We start from the raw sequence: 15653 nt of genomic DNA, 5'->3' as shown, positions 1-15653 counted from the left end.
ATTAGCTACAAGGCAATTTTTGCCGTAAAAAATAAAATCACAAAAAATAAGAGAGGGACATTCATTAAAAAGAGTGTAATGAGGGACACCTTAGTCAGGTAAGCTTCCTAATCTTGAGCTCAGCTCAGGTCTTGATCTCAGGATCATGAGAATCGTGTTGGGCTCCAAGTTAGGCATGGAGCCTACTTAAAAATTAATTTAAAAGGATGTAATGAAACACACCAAAAAATGAATAACAAAATGAAAGAGACTTTACTGCAAAATAAAAAATATTTGAATAAATTTTAAACGTATAGGGTAGATTCATGGCAACACGGTGCAAATAACTGATTTTATTCTGTGCACTTGTCTTTGAAGTCTTTCATTCAGAGTAATATGTATGTGTGTGTATATATATATTATATGCATACATAAGATATATATATATATACACACATACATATGTATATATATATTTACTTCTTGATTTATCTCTTCCTTTGCAATCACACTTTCTTTTTTCACTAAAATTTCTTTTAGGTTTACGTAATCTAAGAACTATTATTTTTTATTTTACAGCAAGATTGCCTTACAAACCAATCAGTTATGCAGCAAAAATGCTTGCCCTGAAATGCTTGCAGCAAAAATGTCTATGGCAAAGAAGTTTAGGGCAAAACTACCTAGAATCAAATATAGTATTAATGACAAGAAGAGAAGTTATTGCAACCGGACATGATAGGGGTGGCCCAATGGCAACCATAGGAAAGAATCAAATTCCTCCAAGTTCCAGAAGGAAGAAACCAGACCTGGCAGAAGACAGTTGTGCCTCAGAGGGTCTAACATTCTACTGTGATTTTTGTCATGTCTTCTGGGGTGATTACAGTGCAATCCAAAACTATTAAAATAAATAAGGCCATGATATCCTTAGAGTCTGTGCCTGTGTTTCCTTATGTGGAAGTCTGGTTTCTTTCTTTTTTCTTTTTCTTTTTCTTTTTTTTTAAAGATTTTATTTATTTATTTATTTGACAGAGAGAGAGAAATCACAAATAGGCAGTGGGGGGAGCAGGCTCCCTGCTAAGCAGAGAGCCTGATGCAGGACTCGATCTCAGGACCCTGAGATCATGACCTGAGCTGAAGACAGAGTCTTAACCCACTGAGCCACTCAGGCACCCCCCTTTTTTCTTTTTTTTTTTTAAGATTTTATTTATTTATTTGTCAGAAAGAGAGAGAGAGAGAACACAAGCAGGGGGAGCAGCAGACAGAGGGAGAAACAGACTTTCCACTGAGCAAGGAGCCCGATGCGGGACTCAATCCCAGGACCCTAGGATCATGACCTGAGCCGAACGCAGCCGCTTAACCAACTGAGCCACCCAGACATCTCAGAAATCTGGTTTCTGATTCTAAATTATCTTTGTGTATTGGACTGTAGGAGACAAGGAGGAAGAAATGCAGAGAACCAGAAGATCACTCTTTATAAGAAATCTCTTTTCTTTTTAGCCTTTAAAGATGGCAGAGAAGAGGAAAGTCAACACTTACTTGAGAAATGAGAACATGTATCCTAATATATTTTATTTAAAAGATGTAAAGGATAGAAGTGAAACACTTACCAAAATTGTGATAAGTTGTTTTTCTTCACAGTCTTCAATTACATCTGTATTTAACTTCTCTTTAATTTTCTAAAATGTAAAAGGATTCGGGGTGTGAGATTCCTATAAAGTAAATTTCTATCTGATTCCTCTACTCTTAAAATTGGTTTAAATGTATTTAAAATATGCTGTAATGAGTTCTATGCAAAGATGTATTCTGGATACAAAGAAGACCTGTAGTATAATTATGAAGAATTTCCTAAAAACAAACAAACAAACAAACAAAAACCCTAATATAATTGATTTCTTTCTTCCCCCCAAATGTAAAATGTAACAGTGACTGTCTGAGAGACAGAGAGAGAAATGTAGGTTGTTTGTATGTAGGCAAGAAAGAGAGAAAAATTTGTTTTTCTATGAGTTCTTTTATTTTCTCTTTTGTTTTCTATGAGTTAATAATAATTTCCCTTCATCCTCCCTAGATTTTATTATTTTTAACATCTCAAATTGTCAAGTAAAATTTCTCTCAACTTTCAAACCACTCAGCAAAACCAAAATGAGAAAAAAAGAAAAAAAAAAACACCCAAGAAAACTGCACCTACACACACTCCAAAAACTAGGGAAATAAAAGGAATAAAGATAGTGGGTGTGTGATATCTTCCCTTCATGTGGTGGTGATTAGAACATTGTTAGTAAATATCCACTTGCTTCCCCATCATCCATGATATTGGTCTTGGTCACATTTGGCCAATGAGACTTTGAGTGAATGTGACATTGAGTGAAGACTTGAAATGAACTTGCACACTTGGGCTTACTCTCTCACATTTCTGACATTACCATAAGAGGAACACTTCTCAGGTAGCTGCTGGTCAAGAAGAATGATATATGCATAGAGCAAACCAAACCCACAGCTTAGAGCCAAGCCCAACTAAGAATCAGTTGAAGCCTGGTCAACCTACCAATGCCTAAGGAGGAAATAGGTGTTTGTTGTCATATACCACTGACATATTTGTTATGCAGCATTATGTGGTAATAGCTGACTGGTACATTTCCCTTCCTGGAAATATTTTTTCCTCACTAACACACTTGAATCTAGCTGCCACTCCTCTAGCTCCTACTGATCCATGAACTGTTTTTTAAAAAATTTTTTTTAAATATTTTAAGCAGAGTCCAATTCCAGCCAAGCAGCTGAGACATCTAATAAGGCTCTGTGTCTGCTGGGCACCCAGGTCCTCCCCCAAACTTCCTTCTTTGTCTCCTCCTCCTTAGCCCAGGACTAAACCTACCCTCATTTGTCAGACCTCTAGGTAATTAAACAAATTCCAGAAGCTGCGCTTAGATGCAGCCAAATGTCCGCAGAACCGAATTCCCCACTTACCAGAATGGACTTGATTTCATCGGGAGTGGCTTTGGTCTGACTCATGAGCATTTCCTGAGCTATATCCTTTCTGTTTTCTAGCTTATTCATTTTATCATAGGTGTCAGTATTTAAAAGAGACCATCCAAGAAATTGTGTGAGAGTCTGAAATGGATAAAATGTGATTCAATTCTCTACAAATTGAAAACTTGTTTTGGAGGCAACCATTGGCATCTTTTCTATCAATCAATCTCCTTCCCACCATCAACAACCCAGCTTCTTATTTCAATCAAAGAAAAAAAAAACATACTAATAATCAGCCCCAGACAATAAAACTGGCTAAGCCCTTGCTTTTCAAAATGCACCATGCCCCATAAATACTTTATTAGAGGAGAGGAATTTCAAATACACAGTAGAATAAAGCACAGTCTGAAACTCAGAGGATTGGGGTAGATAGCAAGAATGACAAGGAATAGAAGGGGTGGGGAAAGGAGATAGAAACCTTCTTCCTGATTTCCTCATATCTTAAAGAATTTTGATTAAGCCAGAGTTCAATCTCAGGAAGAAAATGTTGCAGTCTACAGATGTCAGGAAATGGAAATGACACAATGGGCACATACTGACCACAACCATGTGTGACTCATGCCTTAATTGCCCTTCAACAACATCCCTCCAGAGTAACAAATAATGACGCTGCCTCCATTGTTTCATGAATTTCATTTACCTCCATTATTTTATAATCGCACTTACCTCAGTAATGTGTTCATCATACTCATCGAAAGGTTTTCCATCTTTTCTGTTATAAAATGTAGCTACTCCCACAATATCTTCTTTCTTATTGACAATAGGCAGGGATAAGACATTTTTAATGACCCAACCCGTTTCATCTACAGGTCCTTTCTACAAACAATAAAGACATTCAGATTATGCTTCGACTTTCAATTTTGAAATAACTATAGATTCACAGGATGTTGCAAAAGAAACGTACAAAGAAGTGCTATGCACCCTTCTCCCAGTTTCTCCAGTGGGAACACCTTGTGTAACTGTAGCACACTACCAAATCCAGGAAATAAAGATTGATACAAGCCCTGGATCTCACTCAGATTTCACTAGATGGGTGTGTACTTACTTGTGCATGCGTGCGTGTGTGTACGTGTGTGTGCTTTTCTGTGCAAATTCATCACATGTGTAGCCATGTGCACCCTGCCCAGAAGCAAGATACAGAACTAACACAGCACCCCAAGTCTTCCCTGAGCTACCCTCTCACCACCATCCCCCCAAACTAGGCTACCTTTAAAGAAAGAATAATCTAGTATCTCTGTCAGCTGCACAATTCCACACTGTATCAGAACATGGCCAGGACTAGAATGCCGTAAACATGTTCTAGCACATGTGATTCAGTGTACTAGAACCAAGCACCTGCATTGTGATGACCTTAACCTCTTTTCTTTGCCCCCCCTAGCACTTACGTCTGTGTTACCTCCTTATTCCCTGGTCACTTTTTCTGTTCCCCAACACCTGTTTAGCTAATTCCTCATATTAAATTCTCTCTGTTGAAATACCTAGTGTGGTTTCTGTTTTCCTGCCTGATCTCTCAAAACAGTCTTCTGCTTTGGGGGCTGCTCCATTTAGTGAACATCCATCGAGACCCAGCCTGTCTTGCCTCTCCCATGAAACCTTCTCTCACCTTTCTGACCCATATGGAACTTCTCTTTTTCAGAACTCAATCAGCGCTTAGTGCCTGGGGCACACAACTTAGCAGTTAGACAATTTCCACATGCTTCGGAGTTGTTGATTTTTGTCTGTGAGGCTATAGTCTAATCCTGCCGAAGAGTGTCTCACACACTGTTGAGCTCTGCACAAGTGACGGGACAGGGCCAGGCATGTGACAGGTGCTCGGTAAACAGCGGCTTTTAGTCAGAGGTTCGTCTCTGGACTTGCAATGAAAAGCAGATGGAAATCAAACCTCAACTTATGTGTCTTGATGGTAAAAGTTTTGGGGAAAAAAATCACACAGTGTTTCTCAAAGTCTTTATCCTAAGAAAATACTGTGAACTGTTTCTCTACGTACACTGCCAGATAGACTAGGGACAAAAGCAATTGCAGAGAGTATATTACCTGTGTACAAAATGCCTTCACAACCATAAGCACCCTGTATATTTTTAAAAGCTTCCAAAACAAGTTTTAGTGACTGTTTCTCAGTTTTCGGTAAATATTCTTTTGTTGCCTGGGCATGTTCATGTATTTTGTTGTTGTTAAGTTAGTTAGAGCTTGCTGACAGAAAAGTGCGAGAAGGAACTAAAGATTTAAGAAAAATTAATAGGATGAAAACTTAAAACTGAGAAAATTCTATGTGTTATTTTTTTTTCCTGTGAATGGAAGACCACTTCAATTGGCTTAAAGGAAGAACCCCTTTATCCACTTCAAGGAACACCCTGCAGGTGTCTACATCCAAATCCTAGAGCTTGTGGATATGTTACTTTTCATGGCAAAGGGGCATTAAAGCAGCACATGAAATTAGGGCTGCTCACCAGCTGCCCTTAAGACAGGGAAATTATCCTGGATTTTGCAGGTGGACCCAAAGTAATTATAAGGGTCCTTAAAAGTAGAAAAGAGAGAATTAGAATCGATGAAGAAGACAACAGAAGCAAGGTCAGGGATGATGTCATTGCTGGCTTTGAAGATGGCAGGGGGCCATGACCCAAGGAATGCAGGTAGCTTCTAGAAACTAGAAAAGATGAGGAGATGGGTTCTCCCCTACTGCCTCTAGAAAGGAACACAGTCTTGCCAACACCCTGATTTTAGCCTAGCGTGACCCATTCTTGGACTTCTGACTCCAGAACCATAAGATAATGTAGCTGTGCGTGAGTGGTAATTTGTTACAGCAGCAATAGAAAGCTAATCCACCAGGTCGCCTGAGGAACACAGTTTGAGAACTTTGCCTTTGCAGGTTTGCTGTGACCATAGTTCACTTGGAATCAGTCGTTTTTCCATTAAACTTCCCAGGTACAAAAGGGTCTAGTGAGAATAGAAGTGGGGTATGAGCAGGTGGAGAGATAGTGGGAAGGTGAAGAGAGAGCTGGAGACCTGGAGGGGCGGCAACCCTATCCCGAATCTGCTCTGTGGAATGATCCCCAGGGGCGATGTCCCTGAGGAAGCTGGGAGGAGGCCCGAGGAAGCCGAGAACACCATCAAGATTCAGTCCTCACCCGGGCTAAGGACGGGCGGGGTGGGGGGAGCAGTATCTTAGACCAAGATGCCGTTGTCAGAGTTCACAGGGCTGTTGGGGGGGTTCCTGGGGCCAATGTTGTGGTGGGAGGAGCTGGGGTCTCCCAGCAATGCATCTGCCTCAGTATCCCCACAACGCTCAGCCAGCAGCTGGAGTGGCCCACGGGAAGCAGCCCTGTGCTCTGGTGACTGTGGACTTCCCAGCCCAGCAGCCATTGCACAGTCACCACCCCCCACCCCCGCCACCGCCAGAGACCCGAGAAGCCCATGTTCACGGGCACCACACTGGTGTTTCTTGGAGAGCTGGGAAATTCCTATGGGCTGGAGGTTTACTCAGGCAGGTCTGCAGCCTCCTGGCAGCCAGGGCCATCAGAGCCATGTGTGGCTGCCCTCAAACCTCAGAGCACAGCCCCGGGTCCCCTGGGTCAGCTCCCTTCCCTCCCCAGTCAGACAATAGCTGCTGAAGGTCAGACACTTTAGAAAGCGCTTGTCCCCTTTTGTTCCTTCCTGCACACACTTTTCTGGCACCCAACTGCCGTAAAGGTCAGGGTCAGGACCAGCACAGTGTGGCCACCGTGAGGCTGTGGCTGCGAAGGGTGGGGAGCTGGAGCAAATGCGCCATATGGTGTTTGTGTGTTTTCCATGTGGGTGAGCAGCGGGATGAGTGGGGAGATCGGAGGGAAACCTTCCAGGAAACTAGGCAAGTGCGCCTAGGTTTGCCTGCCCAGCTTGGGACGCTGCTTCTCATCCAGTCCTCAGGCCCTAGGAGGCTGGCATCTCCATCAGGCGGAGATGGGGCTCTGTGTGTGTGTCTGTGTGAGACAGGAAGCCAGGACCGATGGCCCCACGGGGAGGGCTGTCTCTATTCCTGACTGGAACCCGGGCTCTAACTGGATGTTTGTTAAAACAGGACACTAAACACAGGCCAGAAGGCAGAAAAGGAGAGGCTGCAGGGACACACGCCAGCTTCTCCCCCACAGTTGCAGAGTAGTGGGGAGGGTTGGAGAGGACCGGTGGGGAGGGGGATCCCTGGATGTTGCAGGAGGAAAGATAAAACCAAGAGTCTGACAGCAGGAGAGACCCCCAAGGACCCAACAAATAGATTTTCTTTCCCAGTAAACTGCAGGGAAGGGCCTGGGAAAACCACCAAAGGGTTGAATCCAGGTGGTAGTAGGCATACAGCTAATCACTCAGCCGAAAAACACTCTGATGTGCGCCTGTGATGTGCCAGGCACTGCTCGAAGCCCTGGGCGACCAGGAGTGGGTAGAATGGAGAAGTGGCAGAGACCACATCCTCCTACCCCCTGTTGCTGGGGTGATAAGCTTCCTGTCTCCTTCTCTCATCCCCCTCCTTCTCTCACCTCTTCTCCCTTCCCTGAAGAATCTGCTATTTGGTGGCACTGGCCCAGCCAGGGTGAATGGGACAGAAGCCTTGAAGGCCACCTAACCCCAAGGCAGACTCCAGGGATGGGGGGCGGGGAGCAGCGCTCCTGGGTGAGGCCTAGCTGAGGGCAAAGTTACCTGAAATGTGAAGTATTCGTCTGCAGGGGCATTCAGCATGTTACATATCTGTAAAGCAAGAGGACATGAGAGACCTAAAACATCATGTGGCGGAACCATGAACCCACAAAGCCCACGTAAGAAAGAATGCAACGGAGGAGGGTTTTCTCCACAGCTCTACATGGCTCGCAGGTAAATTATTCACACCAAACTTGGCTGGGCCAAACTCACTAACAACACATTGAGGGTCTAATTAAATCATTGTATGACATTTAGCACAATCGTTGCTCTTTCTTATTCCCAGTCTCTCAGGATTCTTCTTCCAAATTCTAAACAATTTGGAGAGGAGAGGAGAGGAAGCTGAGAGGAGAGGAGGAAGCTGAGCAGAGGACTGTTCTGCTGGGGCAGGTGTGGTAGTGATGCCGGGAAGACTCTGTTTCCCTCCCTCCCTCCCTATCTCCCTCCCTCCCTCCTTCCCTTCATCTCTTTCTTTCTTTCTCTCTCTTTCTTTCTTTTCCTTTCTTTCTCTCTCTTTCCCTTTCTCCCTCCCTTCCTCCCTTCCTCCCTCCCTCCCTTCCTTCCTTCCTCTCTCTCCCTTTCTTTCTTTCCTTCTTCCTTTCTTTCCTTCTGATGTGGGACCTGAGTTGCAGGCAGGTGGCTAAGGGAGGAGGAAGCAGCCAGGCAGATTGAGGTACAAGGTAAGTAGTCACTGAGATGTCATGGGAAGTACTGAATTCAGAAACTACTGCTTTCAACCACAAGGACAAGAAACATTCCATTCTTGGTAATTTTTAATTATCTGTATGTCAGATCATATCCACAAACATCTCAGTAAAATGTTACAACTTTCTTTCCACCAAAACTATAGTAGATCCTTAAAATCATAGCATTCTAAAGTTGGAAGGAATTTTAATCATTAAGCTTGAGCTTCTTATTTTAAAGATGAGGAATTAGAAGCTCAAAAAGGTTAAGAGACATTGTTCAAAACCATGGGAGGAAGCTCAAAGTGGAGTCTGAGTGAAGGGGCTGGTGTGGCCCGCTCTCCTAGGGTGGGGAGGGGCGGGGCGGCCCTCACTTTTAAGATCTGCCCATTTCCGTGGCACCAATACTCCCACCGTGGGCAACAGTTTAACAACCTGCTCATAAAGGTGTCGAAACTCTAACACTGGTGAACAGGGAGCAAGGCCTTCTACCCCCACTGCCCTGGCTCTTGGGGGTCACCCCTGCTTCCCCCCTCCCCGCAGTGTTAGCGCTTGCAACCAACCGTGGTCAACCCATACATGCTGGGTTTGTGCTACACTTAGGAAGCAACTGTGCAAGTCTTCCAAAGGTTTTGTTAGCATACACAGCCGAAGAGTCAAAGGAATTACGGGTGCCGTCCATTAATTTTACGGTCTAACCTGAGTGAATTCGTGGCTGAGCATCCTTTGGGTATGTTTTAAAGAGGCAAGAAGTAGCTTAGTCCTCTTTTCTGACCTTTCTACCAACAGTGTCAGTTTCCACCCATACTTTTAAGGCACTTGGAGAACATCTACCTGTGGGTCAAGATCCTAGAGGCCAAGCTTTTTAGCTCAGTATTCAGAAATCCTTGCTCTCTCTCAGTTTCCACATCTTAATTCCAGCTTGGCTTGATCCTGTATTTCGTGCCTCCAATGCAACAATCTGGCCTAGTTCTCATTTTTAATATCTGAGAAATCATTAACTGGTGCCTGTCACGTCCCATTCAGAGCTGGGAGGTACTTGTTTAATGAGAACTCTGTGCGCGTGTCCCCTACGACCCGAGAGGTCGGGCTGCGGGACTTTTGTGACAGCTCGCCCTAAAGCATGCCTCTACTTTCTCTCTCTAACCCAGCGAAAGGATTGAGGGAAATGTTTTAAAAAGCTAAAAGGAAAAGTTTCAGCATTTTATAGGTGCACCAATAATTATGATTAAAATTGCAGATCATTTTTATCTAGAAAATAGCATCTAGAAATTCTCAAAGGCCCCATCTCTTAAATAATTAGGTCAATAACCTTATTCTACAAATGTGAGTGTTAAAGCCCAGAGAGGTCAGGGGATTTGTCCAAGGTCAAGGATTTGCCAAGGGTTTTGCCCACAGCAGGACTGAGTCAAAGCACCCAGGCTCTTGAGCCGTAGCCTCTCGCTCTCTTGTGCCGCCATATTACCGGAGGCTCCCAGGGAGGCATGGCTTCGGCTGAGGCTGCTGTAATGTTTGACATCATCCTTTAGACTGGGTGTTCCCAGCCAGGATGGTGTGCAGCGTCTGTGGGTAGAGATCAGTGATGCTGCTGAACATCTCACTATGTACGGCATAGCTTCCTGCCTGCCCTCCGCCCAACCCAAAGAATCATCTGGCTCCAAAAGTCAATAATGTTAAGTTTGAGAAAATGCTGTGCTAAGCACAAAATGGGTTTTTAGTAAGTCCGGCCCCTTGAAAGTACATCGTATAGGGTGACACCTTTGGGAGGGAAAGGGAAGAACATTAATAACTCCAGCACAACAACTGTCCATGGAAGCTGGCCCAGGCTCACTGGGATGTATGCTCACCCTAATTACAGAGTCCCAGGAAATGGCTCAAGCTCACCTCTCTGCAAATCAATTCCCACTTTGGGAATGCAATTTGCCTAAGAAGGAATTTGGTGAGAAGTACCTTAAACAAGATTTCCAAGAGTTTGCCACCAGTCCTGGGCTACCAGCAGAGCAGGGATAGGGCCCAGGGTGGGAGCTGAGATGTGGAAGGCAGTGGGACAGTGTAAGAGGGGGATCTGTGTTAGAACCGAAACTTGGGGGAGAATCCTCCCCTGCTTTTGGAATCCATCTCTTGGCAAGTTGGTTATATGGCAGTTTGATGACTTGTCAGATTAGCCATTCAACAAATTGGCTTTTGACACCTTCACTTCATCCAAATGGATTTTGGCAGGGAAATCCGTTTCCCTGGGAAATAGCCGAGGAGAGAATAGGTGCTTAAAAGTCGGGGCATAAATCTCTCCACACTGACCATGGCAGCGTTGGCCATATTGAATCTGATAAAACTCCAAACAGGGATCTAGTAGGTGGCCTGCCAGGAAACCAAGGACAGGGACTATGGTTGAGCAGTCTGGTGATGTATTGAAGCTGAAAGTTGTGGTACCTGTGGACTCGGGAATGAACTGGAATGCTTTGGTCATTACTACTAAGTCAGGAATGACATTTAAAAAAACAATTATTTTGCAAACATGAAAACGTGATATTTGTGCTGTTTATTCCTAAAGGAAATAAACTTATTTTTTCTCTCCTTTTCCTTTTCTTCCCCTATGGCATGTCTCTACTCTAGAAAAAGGGATCATGTCATCTGTTCGAGGCCACCTGGTCCGGTAACCAGTGAACCCAGGGTTTAGGCCTCCCGGAAGCCCCCTGACGTATGAAGAGCCTTCAGCCACATCCAGAATTTTCCTTACTCTGCTACCATTCCAAACCCAGCAATATTCACACTGAGCCGGTTAACCTAGCTAACCTCTGACCCTCGAGTGGCTCTATTAGTCACTATAACTTACATGCCCATTTACTAAATAACGAAGATGAATGAACACTGCCAACAACACAAGGACAACACTAAAGAAAAACCAAATATGCAAATGAGTGCTATAAATATATTACAGAAACTTGGATTTGTGAAGGGGAAGATAGGAAAATGCCAACATAAAGAAATGTTGGAAGCACTGAACTCTCTTGCAGGGAGGAATCTTGATGCCGAAAGAGGACACAGATGGTGGAGAAGCCCAACAAGGGAGAGAAATTCACCATGGAAAGAAGGAGAGTATGGTAGAAGAGTGGGAAAGCTGTGGTGAGTCTAGTTCTCTGACCTTAAGACGTATGGGACCTACCAGAGACCTCTTGTTTGTTGTCTCCCCACACCCGAGCTCTCTTTGCCAGACCTGGCCGGCTATCTGTCCACCCCATCCCACCCCGACCTAACAGACCAAGGTAAAACTCTTCACTTCCTTTATTAACTCACTCATTTTGCGTGGCTGTCAGTGGCAATGTCCTCCATTTACACATTTTTGGTTTTTGTCAGTAATTTCCCATGCTTTGAAAGTCTTGACCAAGGTAACTGTACTTGAGATCAAATTAAACCCAACATGAATCATAGTCACAGACCTTCAAAAGACATCTGAAATTTGCATGACTACTGAGTAAGAAGTTGGGGGGATGGATGGGTCTCTCTCATGTTGACTAAATATTTTCGTGTCAAGTTTGGAAGTCTCTAGTTAACCTCCTTTCAACTGCCAGGAGTCCTCTCTCCCACGTCCTGTGAGGGCATGTCATTCTTTCCTCCTGCATCTCACTTTCACATCCATTCCCATCCCATAGCTAGTAAGAGTTTCATCCAATACTATTCAAGATTTGAATGTGTTCAGGAACTTACAAATCCATTTTCGGCAACGTATGTTGGCAACCCACTAACAAGAGTCCAGTGGTCTGCAGGGGGGGTCCTTGAGGAAGATGAGAAGAAAGAGAATCATTGCCATACAGAGACACGCAACGTGCACAAAAACAAAATGGCAACTCCTGCTGCCTCAGGACAGTACTCACGGAATCACTTTGATCTCTTCTTTTCCATGTAAAATGTAATCAATGATTTTATAAAAGATGACTTCCTAAGAGGAAAGAGATTATTAGGACAATCTTATTTCCCAAAGAAAAGACTTTTCATCAGCAAACTTGTACTTTAAGGCTCATTTAATTGTGCCTTATTTTATGCTTGCTTTGTGTAACTACCGCAGCCACTGCTCACATCCTGATTACAAGCTCACGCTATAACTGGAAATACTAGTGGCTCATTAGCCACACAAACAAGCCTGTGCAGCTAAATTTTATTTTATTTTTTTAAAAGATTTTATTTATTTATTGGACAGACAGAGATCACAAGTAGGCAGAGAGGCAGGCAGAGGGAGAGAGGGCAAAGCAGGCTCCCCGCTGAGCAGAGAGCCTGATGTGGGGCTCAGTCCCAGGACCCTAAGATCATGACCTGAGCCAAAGGCAGAGGCTTAACCCACTGAGCCACCCAGGCGCCCCTGTGCAGCTAAATTTTAAAAGCTGAATTTATCCACACAACTTTCAAATGACTCTTGTTTTACTTCTAACTGATCCCTTTCTATTGTCTGGAAATACCTGACTGATAACTAGTAGTGGAACACAGCATGTCATTTCTCAACCTCGGCCAATGTGTTTGCTCCCTTCTCCACTATGCAATGAACGCTTCCCACCTTTCAGCACTGGCCGATAGGAGCAGGTGCCTCAGGAACAGGATTCATTGGGTGCTTCATCAAAGCTGGGAGGGACTGGAGAACTAGTCTCTCTACTTTAGGCAGATGAAGAACCTGAGGCCGGGACACATTCCATCCCAGTACCCTCACTTTCCTCTGCTGGGAATATGGTGGTGAGACATTGTTCCTGCCCTCTGAAGCTTGCTGGCAAGGGGCAAATTTAATCCAATCCATCCCTCACCTGGAGTCTCCAATCTAGCAGGTTTGAAGGAGAGCCTGGGCACTGGGTGCTCAAAAACTAGGCCGGTGGCTCTAATGTGTCCTTCCCTCTTGACAACTACTGATTCACCAAGCCCAGCTATACAGAAAAGGAAATTGAGAGGTAAACAATGAGTTTAGGCAAGGACCACCCAGCTGGCTTGGGCAGAGCTGAGACGTGGACGTCAAACTCCTTGTCCAGTGCTCTTTCTACTATAGTGAGGTCCCACCAAAACTTATGGGACTAGGACCCAGGGCCTCTCAGACCAGTGCTTTTTCCTCTCTGCTGGTTCTGGTGCCCTGTACCAAGCACACATAGCACAGAGGAAGATGTTGGCACTTACTCGGCCATCCGGGGTCTTTGGACCTTTATAAGGCTCGACTTCTCCAAGCTTGATTGGCCATTCGTCATAGAATTCCTGGAAGCAATTATATTTAAATATTATCAAACAAACTGTTCCATGACCTACCATGTCTTCTGTGATTTCATGGCTTTGCATATTTTATGTTAATTTAGAATTCTGGAATTTTAGAGCTGAAAAAGACCTATAATTCCCGGCAATACTGCTTACGAACTTGAGACAGTGAAGTCTCTTAGCCTTTTTCCTCTGTAAAACACGGATAATAATAGAATTTATACTATAGGGTGGTTGTGAGGATTAAATGAGCTACACATGCAGAGCACCAACCCTGACACATAGGTAAAGGGACTCAGTAGCCAGCAGCTCTTTTATAGATAAGTAAACTAAATCTAAGTAGGTTAAGAAGCTTGGCCAAGGTCACGTGGGGTGGCCAACAGTGCGGGCTGCCTTACCCAACATCTATTCTCCCCCTCTTCCTCTCTAACAGACCCCCATTTTATTTAGGCATCAGGAGGTCATTTTCTCAAGGCAGAGGGGCCTGCACAGCCCCTGAGTGGCCTTTATAAGGTGCCTGAGATTAGTTGGAGGCAGGCACACAGCCAGTCCTGGACAGCAGCGAAAGGGGAAGTCTGCTGAGCCCTTCTCGGGAAGGGCATCCCTTGGATGAAAGGCAATGGAAGTAACATTTGCAGGAGGCACCTCCCAGTTTCTTCCTCTCTGTGTGCTACCTCTGGAGCTGCATCAGCCAACTTGTCACCCCCAAGGGGAGACCTTGTCAACGTGCTGCAGACAGTGGAGACCATGCCAGGGTAAACAGGAAGCCCCTGGGACCTTGATGACTGTACTGAGCTTTGAATGACCCAGCCTTACACTGCCTGATCTTGGGACTTCTTGTTAAATGAGATAATAACTGTCTTGCTGTTACTTACTGGGTCTGACGTTCCTTGCAGCCCAAAGCACCCCAACCAATATGCTCAACCACCAAGTCCCAGAGCCAGGATCAAAGCCCAACACTCCTGACGCCTAGTCCTGTGTTTATCCACTTAGAACAGTTACTCTGATAAAAGTAACTTCCATTCACATGGAGAATAAGAATGTAAAAGATATAGTATTCATTACTTATGTTCAGCTAGGAGCGCTCCAACCGAATTAATGAAACAAGATGAAAAATGAACATCATATATTGTGTTTGAATAGTATCCATTTTTTAATGGATCACATTTCATGTGGTGGGTGTTGTATAGATGATTTCAGAGGAAACAAAAAAGTAATGGAGTGATGAGGACCTTCTCCTTGGTCATGTCCAGCAGTCCAATGGAGTACCGCTCACAATTCAGATATGTTCTAACTGTGTAGAGTGCTTTGTGAAACTGACGCTCCACATCTGTGAGCTCTTCAAACACTTTGTTGGCCGACCACATGAGGATCTGAAAGGGGGAAATAAAAAGAAAACACTTAGAACAAAACTCACAGCGAAGAGGTAGAGCATTTGCTGAAAGTAGGAGGTGCCTCGAATAAAAGAACATGTATCACCAAACAATGCAATTTCATTTTTGAACTTTGTCATGTCTGACCCACTACTCAGATTCTCTGAGTGGGATGATGAGCAGACCTGTGCAAAGGTGAAGGTCTCTGAAAGCGGTACACCATGACTGGTCCCCAATGTCAAAGGGCAGGTGACCTCACATTGGAAGCAGAGACAGTCTCTAGGCAGAGGGTCCAGTATTGGTGATGCCCTGGCACCTGCTGCTCCCCTGGGGGGCAGAAATCCATATGCCTCCTTCCACGTGTCCTGAGCTACTCAGAGGTAACCTCATCTGGACAGTTGGCTAGGAGGGGACATTGGAAGCCCTTCATCCCCACCCCTCTCCCACCATTATACAGATGAAGAAACTGACATCCAGAGAATGGCCTGGTTCCCTGGTTCCCAATTTTGTTCCATATCCCTCTGGCTCAAGGAGGCAACAGACTTCAGAAGAGGGATTTGCTCCTGAAATTAATAGCTTCCAGATGACCAGGAACTCCTAAGAGCTTTGTGTGGATGAATTCATGTAATGATCAAATGATCACAACAACCACATGGGGTAGGTACTATAATTATCTCACAGAAGAAACCATGGCTACCCAGGATAAAGACGA

General features: G+C 44.5%; 1 protein-coding gene across 1 annotated transcript in view; it reads right to left on the bottom strand.

The window, feature by feature from the left end:
* Positions 1-15653, bottom strand: part of LOC111144918 (phosphodiesterase 6C) — a 47634-nt gene that overhangs the window by 24870 nt on the left and 7111 nt on the right. The window contains exons 4-11 of the mRNA XM_022499523.1: positions 14801-14941; positions 13497-13571; positions 12221-12285; positions 12054-12120; positions 7669-7716; positions 3670-3819; positions 2941-3084; positions 1587-1655 (exon numbers count right to left, since the gene is read on the bottom strand). Coding sequence (XP_022355231.1) covers positions 1587-1655; positions 2941-3084; positions 3670-3819; positions 7669-7716; positions 12054-12120; positions 12221-12285; positions 13497-13571; positions 14801-14941 — 759 coding nt within the window. The remainder of the gene's footprint in view (positions 1-1586; positions 1656-2940; positions 3085-3669; positions 3820-7668; positions 7717-12053; positions 12121-12220; positions 12286-13496; positions 13572-14800; positions 14942-15653) is intronic.

The sequence above is a fragment of the Enhydra lutris genome, unplaced genomic scaffold (genome assembly GCF_002288905.1).
Source record: "Enhydra lutris kenyoni isolate GAN:26980312 unplaced genomic scaffold, ASM228890v2 scaffoldscaffold12, whole genome shotgun sequence".
In the NCBI taxonomy this organism is placed as follows: Eukaryota; Metazoa; Chordata; class Mammalia; order Carnivora; family Mustelidae; genus Enhydra; species Enhydra lutris.
Note: the sequence above shows the minus strand (reverse complement) of the source record. Positions and strands in the feature narration are given on the sequence as shown.